The following is a 20,114-nucleotide window of genomic DNA, read 5'->3' as shown; positions in this document are numbered from 1 at the left end:
TGCCTGCAGTAGAATGTATACAATGTATGAAAAAATCTTTACTGCAGATACTAATTTTAATCATTTAAAAGTGTGGCAGTCATACAGACAACTGGACGGTCCAAAAGTTGGCCTACCTATTGCTGGCTGAGGTTTTAGTAGACCACATGAAAATATATCATTCATTTTAATCTCCCCAATCAATGATAATGTTGGTGGAATGTTGTTAAAGAGGGTCAAAAATGTTTCAACCCAGTTTGTTTGGCAGATTCTGTACAGCAGCTTTAATATAGGAAGGACACAACTTCCTGATTGTGAGTAAAATCAGGTTTGTTCTCTTTGTCAGTTTAACAGTTTCTGTTTTGCCTGTCTTCCTGTCTTTGTACTTTCTCCTCACGTTCCCCTCTTTCCTCTCTCCCTCTTTGGACTGACAATCATACACAAATAGATTATATTCAATTAGATGAAAAAGTTACATTAATATGAAAAAAGTACCATTAAGATCACTAACAAAAAGTCCTCTCTCAGTCTACTTTCAACCAAAAGGCAAATAACCAAACCACATCTAATAAAAGATATAAATATTGAAACACTGATCCAACATAATCCTTTATTGACGGATAATTTGATTTTAGACTTTTACCTGAATGTGGCTCCTTTTTTTGAAAAAAACTACCTTATATCCATTATGAACCTGGCTGTCTCTCTGTACACACACACACACACACACACACACACACACACACACACACACACACACAACAGGAGTTATAAGGTTAATGGGCATTCAGTCAGTTAGCTAGTTAGTATCCATTTCAAACAGGACAGTGGTAACAACAGCAGGCTACGGACGATTTTAAGTTTTAGATGTTAAAGGCTGTACACATTTCAATGGGAGCAACAGGATTGTCAAATGTCAAATGTCGCTGACAGGACGGATTGTGGGGTAGCAAACATCATTGGAAAACAGGTTTTCAACACTGCAGGTTACCAGGGTGTAATGTTTTTCAGCTATAAAGAAACATGGTCAAAAAGTACAAAAAGTAAGAAATCTTTGGGGGTGCTTTGATTCTGGTGCTGAAGCACCCCCCAAAAATGGGTTAAAATCGCCCCTGCTGTGAGTTTCTCTAGAGAAACAGAGAGAGTTATTCCCTGTACTGTATGAACACATTCAGCATTGTGCAGTCAATCCAGATCATTCCACATGAATGTGAGTGTGATCGTCAGAGCAGCACTGATCAGTGCCAGGTTATAATGTCCACAGTGTACACAAACACTACGTGTAGATGAAATGCTAATTAAAGAAGGACTGTAAGATCTGATATCTCTGTGGAGATTATACAAGCACCTCATGGCGCACGTTTCTGGATAGCTGGCAAAGTACCCGGAAAACAACCCGGAAATATAGGGAGAATACGCAAACTGCTCACAGGAAGAGGCTGAGGTTGCACAAGCTTCTCCATTCCTCCTGTCAGGCCTGAGCCACTATGCTGCCCATTTTCCAACCCTGCAAACAAACGAGCTGAAAGCCAGAAAGCTGAACTCTACAGCTTGTTGTGGTGCCCTGTGGCTTTAGGTGCTGACAAGCCTTCCATCTGTTCTCCAGCATTTTCATTTACAGCCATAAAATATCTCCACATGTTGCTCCTCTTGCTCACTTTCTGAAGCACAAATTGTTTTTTTAAGAACAGCTGAGTCACGTGACCGCACAGCAACAAATCACAAAAACGTAGAAAAAGGGGGCGGAGCAAAGTGAGTCTCCCGCATAAGAAGAGGTGTTCGCACAGACAGAGCTACTTTTTCATCCACAGAGAGTAAAGTCTTAACTTAGAGGAGAGAAACAAACTAAAGTATTGATCATAAACAACTACCAACGTTTGGATCGATATCTGCATCGATCTGCCCACCCTTGTCTCCTGGATCGTAGCTGAGATCAGCGTGAACCACGTGGGTCTCTGCTCCCTGATCTGTTTCCTGTGTTTGGAAAGAGTTCCAGCTTCATCACGGAGTTTCTCTCGGTTTGTGGGCTCATCTAAAGGTAAGCACCGAGCTAACTTTACTGTGAGTTCAGTTCATGTTGAGTTTAGCTCCTGAATGAGGTCTTCTGCTGCTCTCCTCGGTGTCTGTTCACAGTTTATTGTGAACACGTTGAGAGAAGAGTGAGAGTGTTTGGAGAAAAACACCAACTAATCATTAGCTCAGCATGCTGGGAGAAGTTGAGCGTTTGCTGGCAGAAAGTTGGAGCAGAAAAGTCTTTTCACTGATAAAAGCTCACTGATCAATGATCATGAGTAGCTTTCACGAAGAGTTTGGGGAATGGCTGCAATCACATGGTCATGAGAATTTGCATATTAATGGTCAAGGAACTGACCTCCCAGCCCATTGTTCCTTTGGTGGTGCTAGTTTCAGTCATTATGTAGGTGCAACTGGGGGGCTGAAGGTGTGGAAAGTGTGGGGTGGGGGAGTAACAGGTCTGTCCCTGTTTGTGGAAACCACAGGAGGAGCTGTTCAGGCTGTTGCTGGGTGTGAATTGTTGATGGAGTCTTTAAACTTGTAGTTGCTGTTTTCCAGACTGAAGCAGAGTCGTTAGCTGAAAACTGGTTTTAGAGGTTCATTCAGGACACCTTCTCAGGCTCTTACAGCCTTACCTGTATCATAACAAAGTGTATAAACCCCAATCCACCTTTAACATGGTCCCTCTCCCAAACCTTCAAATAGGACTTTCTGGCCCTGTCATAGTAAAGGGCTGCTTAGAATATTAGAGCCAATGTCACAAAGTTCCTCCTGAAGTATAAGTGAGTGAGAGAGTTTCCTCACTTTGCAGCACAACACGTCTCACAAGATTTCTACAAGCAATCAGAGTGAAATTTGTACTTTGTGTTGTCAGATGAACATATGAGACACTTTGACTCTTCAGTGCAGTGTGGAGCCTAACAAAGATCTGTTTTGTGTCCCAGCTGATCAGCAGGAGGAGAAGAGTCTGACGGAGCAGCAGAGGAACATTTTCAGCCATCTGGACTCAGCTGAGTCACTACAGAGGAAACAATGAGCTCAACACAGAAGGTGAGGAAAATATCACAGTTTCACCAAATAATCAGTCACGTCTAAAACTCTCATACTCCCAACCTGTTATATCACTGTGTTGTATATTATTATATACTATGGATTTTTGCTCTATTGTGTTTACAAACATCAAGAAGTCACAAGCAAAGGGAGACCACACCATAGCAGATATTTCAATAAAGGTGTATTAATCAAATTTATTAATTAATTAATGTAGTTTAAAGCTATGTCAGAGGTGAAATTATGTGTGTGTGTGTGTTGCATTTCACTCACTGCCTCTGTTTGTGTCTCTGTCACTGCAGGACCAACCGAGAAGTCAGCGCTCTCAGGAGGCCGACAAACCTCACAGAAGAAAGGGAGAGAAAAAACCCAGCTGTGACCATTGTGGGAAGGATTTTACCGTAAAAGCTTCCCTAAAAATGTATCAGGTCATCCACACTGGAGAGAGACCGTTCAGCTGTGGAGACTGTGGAAAGTCTTTTGCCAAGTCTGGACACTTAAAAAGACACCAACTCATCCACACTGGAGAGAGACCGTTCAGCTGTGGAGACTGTGGAAAGTCTTTTACCCACTCTGGAAGCTTAAAAAAACACCAACTCATCCACACTGGAGAGAGACCGTTCAGCTGTGGAGACTGTGGAAAGTCTTTTACCCAGTCTGGAAGCTTAAAAAACCACCAACTTATCCACACTGGAGAGAGACCGTTCAGCTGTGGAGACTGTGGAAAGTCTTTTACCAAGTCTGGAAACTTAAAAAACCACCAACTCATCCACACTGGAGAGAGACCGTTTAGCTGTGGAGACTGTGGAAAGTCTTTTACCAAGTCTGGAAGCTTAAAAAACCACCAACTCATCCACACTGGAGAGAGACCGTTCAGCTGTGGAGACTGTGGAAAGTCTTTTACCCAGTCTGGACGCTTAAAAAACCACCAACTCATCCACATTGGAGAGAGACCGTTCAGCTGTGGAGACTGTGGAAAGTCGTTTACTGAGTCTGGAAGCTTAAAAAAACACCAACTCATCCACACTGGAGAAAGACCGTTCAGCTGTGGAGACTGTGGAAAGTCTTTTACCCAGTCTGGACACTTAAAAAGACACCAACTCATCCACACTGGAGAGAGACCGTTCAGCTGTGGAGACTGTGGAAAGTCGTTTACTGAGTCTGGAAGCTTAAAAAAACACCAAATCACCCACACTGGAGAGAGACCGTTCAGCTGTGACGACTGTGGAAAGTCTTTTACCCACTCTGGAAGCTTAAAAAACCACCAACTCATCCATACTGGAGAGAGACCGTTCATCTGTGGACACTGTGGAAAGTCGTTTACTGAGTCTGGAAACTTAAAAACACACCAACTCATCCACAGTGGAGTTAAAGCGTACACCTGTGATCAGTGTGGCAGAGCTTTTACTCAAAGTAGCAGCTTAAGGAGGCATCTAGTTACCCACTCTGGGACTAAGGCATACAGCTGTGACATTTGTGGAAAAACTTTCAGCCAGATGGCGACCCGAAATACACACCTACGCATTCACACCAGACATGATGTGTACAGCTGTGATCAGTGTGGTAAACTATGTTTAACAGGCATACAGTTACAACAACACATGTTTACCCACTCTGAGGAAAGACCTTATAAATGTGACCTGTGTGAGAAGACTTTTAAATCGCCACGTTACCTGAAAGCACACCAACAGATCCACACAAGAAAGACTCTACAAGTGCAGTTACTGTGAGGTATGTACTTTTATTTTTATCTTGTCAGCCCGACTGTTTGAAACAACTCTGCTCATCAAATTGTGTTAGCATGTTGGCAATTTTACTGCATGGATAAACACCTCTGAATGATTATTCAGACTCTAATCACAGGTTTTTAGTAATAGTGTTTGAGGATTATATTACTGTTATTGTAGCATTAAACTAGTATTAATTTAATGTTTTTGCTCTTATCGTCTTTATAGCACATTATATATTGAGCTGAGTGTGATAATGTAAACAGTAAAATGTAATTGGACTTTGGCAGAGATGCTCTTTATTTCAGGATTTATGTTCAGGGTGAAAATGTTGAAGGACTGACTTACACTGTGTTTGTGTCTTTGTTTAGAAGCAGAGCGACACAGATGGATCCAGTTCTCAACCCTGTCATCGCTGTGGGAAAGACTTTTTTTGTGACCTTTACAACAGTACATTTGCATAACAACTGAAACCAGTCCAATGAATGAACAATGGGCTGTGAGGTCAATTTCTTGGTCGTTAACAAGCAAATTCTTTTGAGCATTGATCAACAACCACTGGTCAATGGCCATGAGTACCATTCACAGAGCAAAAATTTGCATAATGATTATGAAGGAACTTGTTTTACTGTTACCAATGTTCAAAAACATGTACTAAATTATCTCCGCTGTGCAAACATCAGCCTAATCATGCAGGACTGAAATCATTGGCATCTCTGGATCACAGTGAATCTGAAGAGACAGAAAGATCCTCTTCTGGTTTCAGGGTCAGACTTAAACCCTTGAGATCAGGCTCCACAGAGTTCAGGTAGAGTCTCCTGACCTGATGAGGCAACTATTAATGAAAATGTGCCTCGTTACATTTTAAGCTTTCTAAACTGTTCTACTGTAGTGTTCATGTTGAGTGGTTAGCTTTGTTCCAGTAGTTGAATCAAAACATCTGTTTCCTCTTATTATGTTTTTATTGAATGCATCAATCCATGTTTTCTGCAGTTTTTTTCAGCTTGTTTGTTATGAAATCCTGCAACAGTTAAACCAAAATTTTATATGTTAAATAAGTTACAAAAGTGTCCTTGATTTCACGACAGTGGTGCGAAAGCACCTCACTCCCATATGGTCTAGCGGTTAGGATTCCTGGTTTTCACCCAGGCTTCCCGGGTTCAACTCCCGGTATGGGAACATGTCTTTAATGTTTCCCTAAGCCAAGGTATAACGTCTGTTATTCCTATGCTGGGATAAATGGAGATGGTTGTTGGCAGGTTCCTGTTAACTCTTGACAATGTGCTAGTGAACAAAGAAATCACAAGGATCTTCTTGGTGCAGCACTGCATACTCATTTGCAACCTCCAGTCAATACTCCAAGCACGAGCAGAATACAGACTTTTCCCTCTTCCCCTTAGGATTGCCATGAAGGAAACAGGAAAACCAGCCAAAACCTGGCTAAGCGCATGTCATGACACAAAACAGCCAGCTGGTCAGGCCAGGTATCACCAGTCTGTTTATACCTACGGTTCAGTTGCCACTCTTCTACTGATGAGGATGTACACATTCTAGGCGGGGAGGAAGGATAGTGTGAGCGGGGAGTCAAGGAGGTCATTTATGTGAAAAGCAAATGGCCATCTTTGAACCGAGGGAACAGCACTAAGGGTACATGTTTCACCATCTTTCAGTGCTGTGATTGCAGCCATTCCCCCAACTCTATGTGAATGGTAATCCTGTCCATTGATCAATGGTTGTGGCAATTTGCATGTGAATGATGATGAAAGTGAGCCAACAGCCCCTTGTTAATCAGCGCAAACAAACTGATCGCCATTGTTAATCAGTTTTGGGTATTCTGCAAAGGTACTGTTTATGAAGTTGAAGAAACTCGTTCCAGTTTGTGTTACACCCTTGCAAGCTTTGCTGTTTCCCTGCTGTAACTACATGCCACTCAAGTGTGCTTCAAGTCCACCGCATTGTAAGGTGTTAGGCTGTGAGGTCTAAGGACCTGGGTTAAAGATGAATGGGAAAAACTCGCTCACAGCTGACTAATGAACATATGTTTGCATGCTTAAGAACTGCATTGACCCCATTTCACCCAAGGTTTAAAATTCTGCCTGCAAATGTCAGAGGTGTACTCGTCTGTGTCCATATTTTCTCCAGCATACGGGGGATTCCCATCATAATGAGTCTTTTGGTAAGAGGTGATAAAGAACCTAATCAAAAATTTCAATCCAAATTCCCTCCATCTTTGTGAGGTAGTGCATTTCCATTGTTGTTTCCATATTTGAGTCCATTCATCCTGTGTTATGCACACTCCTCCCTCCTTCTCCCATAATATCTTATTTGTAAAAAAAATGTATACAAAGAGGAAATGTGTTTTTTGTTGACTTCGCCACTATATGCCTTTTTGAGCATTGCTATCAAATCTACATTAGTGTCCGACGCCACTCTAATTGTCGTCTTTATATAGTGCCTTATTTGCTAGTATCGGCATAAATCCTGTCTTTCCAGATTGTATTTTTGTTTCAATGTATCAACACTAATTAAATTCCCATCTTTAATCAGACTATCAAATGTAGGTAATCCTTTAGCAGACCAACTTTCAAGACGTGAGTCCAATTTATTTGGGGGTAAAGTCAGAGACATAAGCATATCATTTAAATAATGCCAAGTCTTGTTCTAGCTTAAATTCAAAAAAATATATTGTTAATTAAATGTTCAATAAAAACTAGAAAAGGTTGCATTTCCTGCGAAAATGCAGTGTAGTGGAATCTGATGAAAACAGCAGGAAAATCTCCCTTTTAACAGGAAAGCAGAACTCTCAAAGAACCAGGCTCAGGGAGGGGCGGCCATCTGCCACAACCGGGCAGGGGTGAGAGAAGGAAGACAGGATAAAAGACATGCTGTGGAAGGGAACCAGAGATTAATAACAAGTATGATTCAATGCAGAGAGGTCTATTAACACATAGTGAGTGAGAAAGATGACTGAGGAAGAAATACTCAACACATCATGGGAAATTCCCCTGCTGCCTACACCTAATGCAGCATAAATAAGGAAGAATTCAGAGCCACCTGATCCAGCCCTAACTGTATGTTTTACCAAAAGGGAAAGTTTCAATCCTAATCTTAAAATTAGAGATAGTGTCTGCCTCACCAATCCCAACTATAAGCTGGTTCTGTGGTAGAGGGCCCTGAAAACTCAAGGCTCTTCCTCCCATTCTACTTTTAAATACTCAAGGAACAAGAAGTAAGCCCTGTCAGTATTCTTGCTGCAGCATTTTGGATTAACTGAAGGCGTCTAAGGAAGTTTTTAGGACATCTTGATAACAGCAAATTACAGTAGTCCAGTCTAGAAGTAATAAATTAATGAACAGCATCACTCTGAGACAGAATATTTTGAGATGTTTAGAGATATTGCGCATATGAAATAAAGCAGCTCTACATATTTGTATAATGTCCTGGTCAAATATTACTCCAAGATTCTGACAGTGTTACTGGAAGCCAAGGTAATTCCATCCAGAGCAAGTATCTGGTTAGATATTATGTTTCTAGGAATTTTAGGGCCAAGTACAATCAGCAGCAGAAAGTTAGACATCACCCAGGTCTTTATATCTTTAAAACATTTCAGCAATTTAATTAATTGGTGTGTGTTACCTGGTTTTATGGATAGACAAAGCTCAGTGTCATCTGCATAGCATCTACTGCAGGGGTCCCCAATCTCAGTCCAGTGTCCCTGCAGGTTTTAGATCTCACCCTGGGTCAACACACCTGTATCACATGATTAGCTCATTACCAGGCCTCTGGAAAACTTCGGCTGTGTCCCAATTAAGAGACCGCTCGCTTGAAGTACGTGCACTACGCGTACTACGTACCGTGCGGACTATAAGTACGAGAAGTGCAGAAGTGAGAGGCTTGTGAAATGGGACGTTCTAGCCTTCGTCGCGCCGTTCAGGTTGGCTAGCAACCATGATACTAACCGCGAGAAACGTTACATACAGCTTTGTGTGACAGAAATGAAGGAGAAAAAAAATGTTTTGTTGGTCATTCATTTTTGTCATGACATCACTTTGATTAGTTGAGTATCTGAGGCTGAGACCACAGGACTGTAAAACATGATTGTTGGGCTTCATTTCTGTACTGAACAGTCATTTAAGATTAGTTAGTAAATAACTATTAGCTAATGTTGTTCATGAGACTAAAATTATCTCACTGTGGTAATGTAAATATAATATGGACAATATTATATGTGTTGTCAGATAGATAGATAGATAGATAGATAGATCGATATCAGAGCCTTAAACAGGCTCACTTCTGCTAAATGGGTCAAACTGGGCAGAAAGTATACAAACACATAACATCGTTATAGAATATGACGTAACACTATAGATCAACTTACCTCAGAATATATAAACAATTACAACAATACGATGTATACATACAATTATACATAAAAATACATATTATTCAGTACTTACTTTTAATGATTTACTCTTCGCCCGCTCCGCTTCTGCGGCAAAATTATCCACACATACTGCTGTGCTATGAATTGTGGGATACGTTTGGCCACGAAGTCTACACCGCCACAGCCTTAAAATTCAGGGGAACGAAAGACGAATTTGAGGGCCGCATTTCGAGCAGCCTTTGAATTGGGACAGCCTTCATCGCGTCGCTGTGACGTAGTCTAGTCTAGAAATAATAAATGCATTAAGTAGATTTTCAGAGTCAGTCTGAGACAGGATATTTTGAGATGTTTAGGCCAAGGTAGCCATCCAGAGCTGGTTAGATACCCTATTTCTAGAATTTTAAGGGCAAACTACAATCAGCAGCAGAAAGTTAGAGGTCACCCAGGTCTTTATATCTTTAAGACATTTCAGCAATTTAATTAATTGGTGTGTGTTACCTGGCTTCTTTCCATTATTGTAAATTTAAATGTTATAGTGACTTGCAAATTACGCACAGCCCACTTTGCAGTTATTTATTTGTAAAAAATGTTTGGAATCATGTATGATTTCCGTTCCACTTCTCTCATGTACACCACTTTGTGTTGGTCTTTCACGTGGAATTCCAATAAAATTGATTCATGTTTGCGGCTGTAATGTGACAAAATGTGGAAAAGTTCAAGGGGGCCGAATACTTTTGCAAGACACTGTATTAGCAAAAGATCAGACCAGAGAGGGTTTACAGGAAACACTGTTAAATATTCAGTTTCTATGCCATATGTTAAAACAAGTTCTAGAGTGTGATTAATATGATGGGTGGGTTCTTTTACATTTGAGATCAACAAAAGTGGACAAGAAAAGATTGAGACCCATCAGACCAGGCAACTTTTTTCAATCTCTGCAACTTTCAGATTTTAGGGGCAGAGTTTGTCTTAAACAACATAAAGCATGGATCCATCCTGCTGCTGGTGTAATAGCGTGGAGATGTTTGGTTGGCACAATTTGGGTCCCTTAGTACCAACTGACATCATTTACTGACCAAAGCCTACCTGAGTCTCAGTCCAATAGAGCACCTTTGGGATGTGGTAAAATAAGATTCACATCATGGACGTCCAGCCGAAAAATCTGCTGTCATGTCAATATAGACCAACAACTTCTGAAGAGAGGCAGTGCCAACAAAGGAAACTCTGATAAACTGAGTAAATCAAACCACAACTTTAAAAGATCATTTTCCAAAATTAATCTTTTTATATCTCAAAAAAAATCAGAATTTTTGATACCTACAGCAACTTTGTTAAAATATAAAAGATTTTAAAGATCTTATTTTTTTTTTTATAAATTTCAGGTCAGAATTTTCAGTAAGCTGCAGGAACCCTGTTCAGTGTCAGAACAGCCAAGTCTCCTCTGATAAACCTCCATCTGTATCACTGAGAACATTTGTCACGTCAGTTTTTGGTTTGATATACAGGAAATGACATCATGGATCAAACTCTTTGTCATTAAACTATTTCTTTATTTAACATTTCAAATTAAGGTTTAACTGTTGAAGGATTTCATAACACAAACAACCTGACAAAAAAAACATCTTCAGAACACATGAATCAAAATACATTCAATAAAAACTTAATAAGAGGAAACAGAAACTGCTGGAACAAAGCTAACCACTCAACACGAACACTGCAGTAGAACAGTTTAGAAAGCTTAAAATGTAACGAGAGGCACATTCATAGCTGCCTCATCAGATCTTTACAGGAGATTCACTGTGAACTCTGTGGAGCCTGATCTCAAGGGTTTTGAGTCTGACCCTGAAACCAGAAGAGGATCTTTCTGTCTCTGCAGATTCACCGTGATCCAGAGATGGGAGTGATTTCAGTCCTGCATGATCACGCTGATGTTTGCACAGAGCAGACAATGAGGTGAATATTTTGGCACATTAGTAACAGTGAAAGAGTTTATTAGTAACGTGGGATCGTTTGTGTTTGGAGTATGAAGTGAAATTCCTGAAACTCTTGTCACACTGATCTCAGAGATGTGTTTTAACACCACTGTGAATACGTTCATGTTTTTTTAAGATACTTGGTTTGGGGAAGCCTCTCCCACATTCTTTGCAATAGTTCATTTTCTCTCCAGTGTGTCTACGTTGATGTAGTTTTAGGGTCTTTTGATGACTGAAAGTTTTTCCACAAAGGTCACAATGAAAGTCTTTCCCACAGCGATGACAGGGTTGAGAACTGGATCCATCTGTGTTGCTCTGCTTCTAAACAAAGACACAAACACAGTGTAAGTCAGTCCTTCAACATTTTCATCCTGAACGTCGCCTGAAATAAAGAGCATCTCCGCAGACTTCCAATTACATTTTACTGTTTACATTATAACACTCAGGAGAACAGATGGAAGGCTTGTCAGCACCTAAAGCCACAGGGCACCACAACAAGCTGTAGAGTTCAGCTTTCGGGCTTTCAGCTCGTTTGTTTGCAGGGTTGGAAAATGGGCAGCATAGTGGCTCAGGCCTGACAGGAGTAATGGAGGAGCTTTTGCAACCTCAGCCTCTTCCTGTGAGCAGTTTGCATGTTCACCTATTTCCAGGTTCTCCAAAAGTTGATTCTGTTCATATGGAACGGTACGTCCAGGTAAACAGAATCAACTTTTTGAGTTTTACTCACCTGGATGTTTGAGCATGCATCAAGATATTTCCAGGTTGTTCTCCGGGTATTTTTCCAGCTGTCCAAAAACTTGTGCCATGTAGTGCTTGTATAATGTCCACAGAAATATCAGCTCTTACACTTCTTCTTTAACCACCTGGACACTATTTAAGGCAGTGGCTCAGTGCTTCTTGTCACTTGATTGCTCAGTAACCTGATTTAGGGCAGCCATGGCAAATCTCGTGGAGAGAATCAGCTTTTACCATTTTAAGAGTAAATAAATGTGAAAGCTGTTCCATCCTAAAAGATTACAACACTGTGTAGTTTGTGATTTTATAAAGGTTTCAGCAGCTTTTGATTTTGCCGCATGTGTGGAAAGTCATGAGTGAGCCTTTGTGTTGTACTGTGAGTCAGGGGCGATTCTAGGATCAGAGCTTTGGGGGGGCTGAGCACCCAGAGAGCTGCCCAGCCAGGCAAAATAAACTTTACACATCACGATGAGACTTCTTCCCTGTCTCTGTCAGTCCCTGCATCCTTAAATGTCTCCAGTTGTCCTGAGTTCTCTGTGACTGTCTCCTTGGTGCATTTAAACCCCTGTTCCTCCCTGTCCTCGTCGTCTGTTGTGTTAGTCTCCGTTATCAGTCATCATAATTTTACCATCTCTGTGCAAGTCTGAAAATTTCTTTATTAAATCGTAAGATTCTTAAATTCATCAAGTCTCTCTGTTTATTTAAAGTTTATTTAAATGCTGCAAAAGAAGAATGGATTGGAATAAAAGAAATACATATCCTAACCTTAATTACTGTAGGAGAATAATGAATGATGCTCATAGTGAGTAAAAAGTAAACTGACTGCATTTTTTGGACAGAGATTCACTTTTAATGAGTATGTGTAATATAATACAGATACAAAAAAAAATACTCCCAAAACCGAATAAGTTATTACAAAATATTAATAAAAAAAATATAAAAATGGAGGCAACATTGCCTGCGGTAGAATGTATACAATGTATGAAAAAATCTTTACTGCAGATACTAATTTTAATCATTTAAAAGTGTGGCAGTCATACAGAAAACTGGACGGTCCAAAAGTTGGCCTACCTATTACTGGCTAAGGTTTTAGTAGACCACATAAAAATATATCATTCATTTTAATCTCCCCAATCAATGATAATGTTGGTGGAATGTTGTTAAAGAGGGTCAAAAATGTTTCAACCCAGTTTGTTTTGCAGATTCTGTACAGCAGCTTTAATATAGGAAGCAGCACTGATCAGTGCCAGGTTATAATGTCCACAGTGTACACAAACACTACGTGTAGATGAAATGCTAATTAAAGAAGGACTGTAAGATCTGATATCTCTGTGGAGATTATACAAGCACCTCATGGTGCACGTTTTTGGATAGCTGGCAAAGTACGCGGAAAACAACCCGGAAATATAGGGAGAATACGCAAACTGCTCACAGGAAGAGGCTGAGGTTGCAAAAGCTCCTCCATTCCTCCTGTCAGGCCTGAGTCACTATGCTGCCCATTTTCCAACCCTGCAAACAAACGAGCTGAAAGCCAGAAAGCTGAACTCTGCAGCTTGTTGTGGTGCCCTGTGGCTTTAGGTGCTGACAAACCTTCCATCTGTTCTCCAGCATTTTCATTTACAGCCGTAAAATATCTCCACATGTTGCTCCTCTTGCTCACTCTCTGCAGCCCAAATTGTTTTTTGTTTTTTTTGAGAACAGCTGCGTCACGTGATCGCACAGCAGCAAATCACAAAAACGTAGGAAAAGTGGGCGGAGCAAAGTGAGTCTCCCGCATAAGAAGAGGTGTTCGCACAGACAGAGCTGCTTTTTCATTCAAAGAGAGTAAAGTCTTAACTTAACTTAGAGGAGAGAAACAAACTAAAGTATTGATCATAAACAACTACCAACGTTTGGATCAATATCTGCATCGATCTGCCCACCCTTGTCTCCTGGATCGTAGCTGAGATCAGCGTGAACCACGTGGGTCTCTGCTCCCTGATCTGTTTCCTGTGCTTGGAAAGAGTTCCAGCTTCATCACGGAGTTTCTCTCGGTTTGTGGGCTCATCTAAAGGTAAGCACCGAGCTAACTTTACTGTGAGTTCAGTTCATGTTGAGTTTAGCTCCTGAATGAGGTCTTCTGCTGCTCTCCTCGGTGTCTGTTCACAGTTTATTGTGAACACGTTGAGAGAAGAGTGAGAGTGTTTGGAGAAAAACACCAACTAATCATTAGCTCAGCATGCTGGGAGAAGTTGAGCGTTTGCTGGCAGAAAGTTGGAGCAGAAAAGTCTTTTCACTGATAAAAGCTCACTGATCAATGATCATGAGTAGCTTTCACGAAGAGTTTGGGGAATGGCTGCAATCACATGGTCATGAGAATTTGCATATTAATGGTCAAGGAACTGACCTCCCAGCCCATTGTTCCTTCGGTGGTGCTAGTTTCAGTCATTATGTAGGTGGAACTGGGGGGCTGAAGGAGTTGAAAGTGTGGGGTGGGGGAGTAACAGGTCTGTCCCTGTTTGTGGAAACCACAGGAGGAGCTGTTCAGGCTGTTGCTGGGTGTGAATTGTTGATGGAGTCTTTAAACTTGTAGTTGCTGTTTTCCAGACTGAAGCAGAGTCGTTAGCTGAAAACTGGTTTTAGAGGTTCATTCAGGACACCTTCTCAGGCTCTTACAGCCTTACCTGTATCATAACAAAGTGTATAAACCCCAATCCACCTTTAACATGGTCCTTCTCCCAAACCTTCAAATAGGACTTTCTGGCCCTGTCATAGTAAAGGGCTGCTTAGAATATTAGAGCCAATGTCACAAAGTTCCTCCTGAAGTATAAGTGAGTGAGAGAGTTTCCTCACTTTGCAGCACAACACGTCTCACAAGATTTCTACAAGCAATCAGAGTGAAATTTGTACTTTGTGTTGTCAGATGAACATATGAGACACTTTGACTCTTCAGTGCAGTGTGGAGCCTAACAAAGATCTGTTTTGTGTCCCAGCTGATCAGCAGGAGGAGAAGAGTCTGACGGAGCAGCAGAGGAACATTTTCAGCCATCTGGACTCAGCTGAGTCACTACAGAGGAAACAATGAGCTCAACACAGAAGGTGAGGAAAATATCACAGTTTCACCAAATAATCAGTCACGTCTAAAACTCTCATCCTCCCAACCTGTTATATCACTGTGTTGTATATTATTATATACAGTGGCGGTCCTAGCCTGTTTGGCGCCCTGGACGAACACTCCCTCTGCCCCCCCCCACACACACACACACACACACAAAACATATTAAGGATTGTACATTAACATAAAGCTTTTGTACACACACACACATGCATAGTATGCAAACGGCTACCTAACAGCCATCATAATTCGTCATACAATGAGAACAGGACAAATCAACAATGACTAATTAATATTAAAATCTGTAACATATTGTTTTGAGTTTAGTTTGTTACTGTTACTATTTTTACCATTTCTTCTTGGAGCAACTGTAACTCAGATTATTTCCTTAGGGATTAATAAAGTATTCTGATTCTGATTGTTTCAGGATGACCTGCCATTATCCAATCACACATCTGCTTACCTGCATCTTTTACTCGTTTCTCTTCCTCTTCTTTTCTCTTTTTTCTAAACTGAGGACCTGATGGCTTTGAACTTTTCTTGTCCATCTTCCATTGGTTTTAATTTTGCACTCCAGTATGAACACCCATCCCTCAACCCGAGGGTCACCACAACATGATCTAACACACCTACACCTTAGTTCACAGATTCACTTTGTCTATGGTGCATTTCTGAGATTTCACACAACCCAGGATTCAAATCATGAATCCATAATGGACTTGGATTTACAACATTATAAATGAAATGTGCTCTATTTGGAAGCAGCAGGTCCCACCGCCCCTTTCGACGGCTTGTGTGTGAGACTTTAAATCGTCAAACTGTAAATTTTACATTTTAAATTGTTATTGATCCCTTTACCCCGAGTCCTAACGTGTATATTTATTTTCTTACTCTTCTTATATATATTGTTTGTTTACTTGCACTGCTGTAACTAGAGCCTCGTCGTCTCATCTCTATATACTGGACTGTAGCGGAGATGACAATAAAGTTTACTTTGACTTCAGCAGCGAGCAGGCGCACCGAGGGCTCTCGCGCTCACTTTTCGTGTATAGAATTTAAAAAACACAGATAAAATTTTAAAAAACATCGGTGAAAATTATAAGTCTGTATTATAATGTCTGGTGTTTTTGTGTTTGTTGGTTTGTTTTTATTTTGTTTTACTTTGCGAGTTGTTAGATGCTGCGGTTAGAAAATCCCCCGCCGCCCCGCCCCCTCCTCCCTGTGTCACAAGCAGCAGGCGCTCCTCGCAAACGAAGGGCGCCCTTACTCCCAGCAAATGGGAGATAGAAATCCAATCGGTGCCTATGCCATTCCCAATATGCGCTGGCTGACGTGTGTGTGTGTATATACATACACACACACACACACACTCGGACCACCCATAAATGGTTAATGGAGGGAGTTTGAAGGTTCAGTTTGTTCCACGACTGCATTTCACTCACTGCCTCTGTTTGTATCTCTGTCACTGCAGGACCAGCGTGGAGCGAGAAGTCGGCGCTCTCAGGAGGCCGACAAACCTCACAGAAGAAAGAGAGAGAAAAAATATAGCTGTGACGATTGTGGGAAGGATTTTACCGTAAAAGCTTCCCTAAAAATGCATCAGGTCATCCACACTGGAGAGAGACCGTTCAGCTGTGGAGACTGTGGAAAGTCTTTTACCCAGTCTGGAAGCTTAAAAAACCACCAACTCATCCACACTGGAGAGAGACCGTTCAGCTGTGGAGACTGTGGAAAGTCTTTTACCCAGTCTGGAAGCTTAAAAAAACACCAACTCATCCACACTGGAGAGAGACCGTTCAGCTGTGGAGACTGTGGAAAGTCTTTTACCTGGTCTGGAAGCTTAAAAACACACCAACTCATCCACACTGGAGAGAGACCGTTCAGCTGTGGAGACTGTGGAAAGTCTTTTACCTGGTCTGGAAGCTTAAAAACACACCAACTCATCCACACTGGAGAGAGACCGTTCAGCTGTGGAGACTGTGGAAAGTCTTATGCCAAGTCTGGAAAATTAAAAAGACACAAACTCATCCACACTGGAGAGAGACCGTTTAGCTGTGGAGACTGTGGAAAGTCGTTTACAGAGTCTGGAAGCTTAAAAAAACACCAACTCATCCACACTGGAGAGAGACCGTTTATCTGTGGAGACTGTGGAAAGTCTTTTACCCGGTCTGGAAGCTTAAAAACGCACCAACTCATCCACAGTGGAGTTAAAGCGTACACCTGTGATCAGTGTGGCAGAGCTTTTACTCAAAGTAGCAGCTTTAGGAGGCATCTAGTTACCCACTCTGGAATTAAAGCATACAGCTGTGATATTTGTGGAAAAACTTTCAGCCAGATGGTGACCCGAAATTTACACCTACGCATTCACACCAGACATGATGTGTACAGCTGTGATCAGTGTGGTAAACTATGTTTAACAGGCACACAGTTACAACATCACATGTTTACCCACTCTGAGGAAAGACCTTATAAATGTGACCTGTGTGAGAAGACTTTTAAATCTCCACATTACCTGAAAGCACACCAACAGATCCACACAAGAAAGACTCTACAAGTGCATTTACTGTGAGGTATGTACTTTTATTTTTATCTTGTCAACCCGACTGTTTGAAACAACTCTTCTCATCAAATTGTGTTAGCATGTTGGCAATTTTACTGCATGGATAAACACCTCTGAATGATTATTCAGACTCTAATCACAGGTTTTTAGTGATAGTGTTTGAGGATTATATTACTGTTATTGTAGCATTAAACTAGTATTAATTTAATGTTTTTACTCTTATCGTCTTTATAGCACATTATATATTGAGCTGAGTGTGATAATGTAAACAGTAAAATGTAATTGGACTTTGGCAGAGATGCTCTTTATTTCAGGATTTATGTTCAGCATGAAAATGTTGAAGGACTGACTTACACTGTGTTTGTGTCTTTGTTTAGAAGCAGAGCGACACAGATGGATCCAGTTCTCAACCCTGTCATCGCTGTGGGAAAGACTTTTTTGTGACCTTTGTGGAAAAACTTTCAGTCATCGCAGGACTCTGAAAATACATCAAAGTAGACACACCGGAGACAAAATGAACTACTGTAAAGAATGTGGGAGAGGCTTCACCATTTCAAAGGACTTCAAACAATATGAACTCCTTCACAGTGGGGTTAAAAAGCACGTCTGCGATCAGTGTGGGTCATCCTTCATCCGTGCACATCAGCTTCAAAAGCATAAACGAGTCCACACATGAGAGAAACCAAACAAGTGCAGACACTGTGACAAAACCCTTTCACAATCATGTGATCATACTAAGCATGAACGCAGACACATGAAAGAGAACTTCATCTGTGAGAGAGTTTAAATAATCTCAGTTCATACTCCACTCACAAACGATTCCATGTTACGAATAACCTGTTACGCTTTTAGGCAAGGCAAGGCAAGTTTATTTGTATAGCACAATTCAACAACAAGGTGATTCAAAGTGCTTTACAGAGACATTAGAAACAAAAACAAATAAAAAGCATGATTTAAAATTGATTAAAACAAGCAAACAAACAAACTAACTAATTAACAAACAAACAAACAAAACAGTATATAAAATCAAAACAGATAAAATCAGAACAGTAGATAAAATCAGTAGTTAAAATGTAAGTTTTGAAATTTAAGCTTAAGTGCGGATTTGGTGCTTTATTCAAATGCAGCTGAGAACAGGTGAGTCTTCAACCTGGATTTAAATAAACTGAGTGTTTCAGCTGATCTGAGGCTTTCTGGGAGTTTGTTCCAGATATAAGGAGCATAAAAGCTGAATGCAGCTTCTCCGTGTCTGGTTCTGACTCTGGGAACTGATAAAAGACCGGATCCAGATGACCTGAGGGATCTGGAAGGTTCATACTGGGTCAGGAGGTCACTGATGTATTTTGGTCCTAAACCATTCAGAGCTTTATAGACCAGCATCAGAACTTCAAAGTCTATCCTCTGATGGACAGGCAGCCAGTGTAAAGACCTCAGAGCTGGACTGATTTGGTCCACTTTTTTGGTCTTAGTGAGGACTCGAGTAGCAGAGTTCTGAATGAGCTGTAGTTGTCTGACTGATTTTTTAGGTAGACCTGTAAAGATGCTGTTACAGGAATCAAGCCTACTAAAGATGAATGCATGGACTAGTTTTTCCAGGTCCTGTTGAGACATCAGATCTTTTATCCTTGAAATATTCTTGAGGTGATAGTAAGCTGATTTTGTTATTGTCTTAATGTGTTTTTCTAAGTTTAGGTCTACACCCAAATTTCTCGCCTGGTTTGTGGTTTTTAGGTGTATAGATTGAAGTTCTCTGGTGACCTGTGATCGTTTTTCTTTGGTGCCAAAGACTATTACCTCAGTTTTCTTTTTTTTGTTTAGCTGGAGAAAATTGTGGCACAACCAGTCATTAATTTCCTCAATGCATTTACCAAGAGCCTGTACAGGGCCTTGGTCTCCTGGTGACATTGTGATATATATTTGTGTGTCATCTGCATAGCTATGGTAGTTTATTTTGTTGTTCGTTATAATCTGTGCCAGTGGGAGCATGTAGATGTTAAACAGAAGGGGTCCCAAGATGGAATCTTGTGGAACTCCACATGTGATACTTGTCTGCTCCGATGTGAAGTTACCTATTGATACAAAGTATTTCCTGTTTTCTAAGTATGTTTTGAACCAGTTTAGTACAGTTCCTGAAAGACCTGTCCAGTTCTCCAGTCGTTTGAGTAATATGTTGTGGTCAACTGTATCAAATGCTGCACTGAGATCCAGTAAAACTAAGACTGACATTTTTCCACTGTCTGTATTCAGACACATGTCATTAAACACTTTGGTCAGAGCGGTTTCAGTGCTGTGGTTCTGTCTAAAACCTGACTGGAAGGCATCACAGCAGTTATTCTGTTTTAAGAAGTAATTGAGCTGTTGAGAAACTGCTTTTTCAATGATCTTACTTAAAAATGGGAGATTTGAGATCAGCCTGTAGTTGTTCATTTGTGTCTTGTCAAGATTGCCCTTTTTCAGTATAGGTTTTATTACAGCAGTTTTTAGTGATTCTGGAAACACACCTGATAATAAAGAAAAATTGACGATCTGTAACAGGTCTGACTCTAAAGTCTTTGAGACCTTTTTGAGAAAACTTGTTGGCAGGACATCTAAACAACAA

The 20,114-nt window shown here is 40.8% G+C and overlaps 1 protein-coding gene and 1 non-coding gene across 2 annotated transcripts; both read left to right on the top strand.

Annotated features, from left to right (window-relative positions):
• Window positions 1–1,933: 1,933 nt before the first annotated feature.
• Window positions 1,934–18,948, top strand: LOC148101590 (uncharacterized). The gene is made up of 5 exons (XM_087846493.1): window positions 1,934–2,017; window positions 2,937–3,042; window positions 3,345–4,514; window positions 16,511–17,525; window positions 17,893–18,948. The coding sequence occupies exons 2-4, from the start codon at window positions 3,025–3,027 to the stop codon at window positions 17,522–17,524; spliced, it is 2,202 nt and encodes a 733-aa protein (XP_087702619.1). The 5' UTR covers window positions 1,934–2,017; window positions 2,937–3,024; the 3' UTR covers window position 17,525; window positions 17,893–18,948.
• trnae-uuc (transfer RNA glutamic acid (anticodon UUC)) lies at window positions 5,877–5,948 on the top strand. Its single transcript has one exon. It is a non-coding gene; the product is annotated as a tRNA-Glu (tRNA).
• Window positions 18,949–20,114: the final 1,166 nt, after the last annotated feature.

The sequence above is a fragment of the Neolamprologus brichardi genome, chromosome 9 (genome assembly GCF_056152115.1).
Source record: "Neolamprologus brichardi isolate AB-2024 chromosome 9, ASM5615211v1, whole genome shotgun sequence".
NCBI classification, from domain to species: domain Eukaryota; kingdom Metazoa; phylum Chordata; class Actinopteri; order Cichliformes; family Cichlidae; genus Neolamprologus; species Neolamprologus brichardi.
The sequence above is the reverse complement of the archived record's forward strand: the minus strand, read 5'-3'. Positions and strand labels throughout refer to the sequence as shown.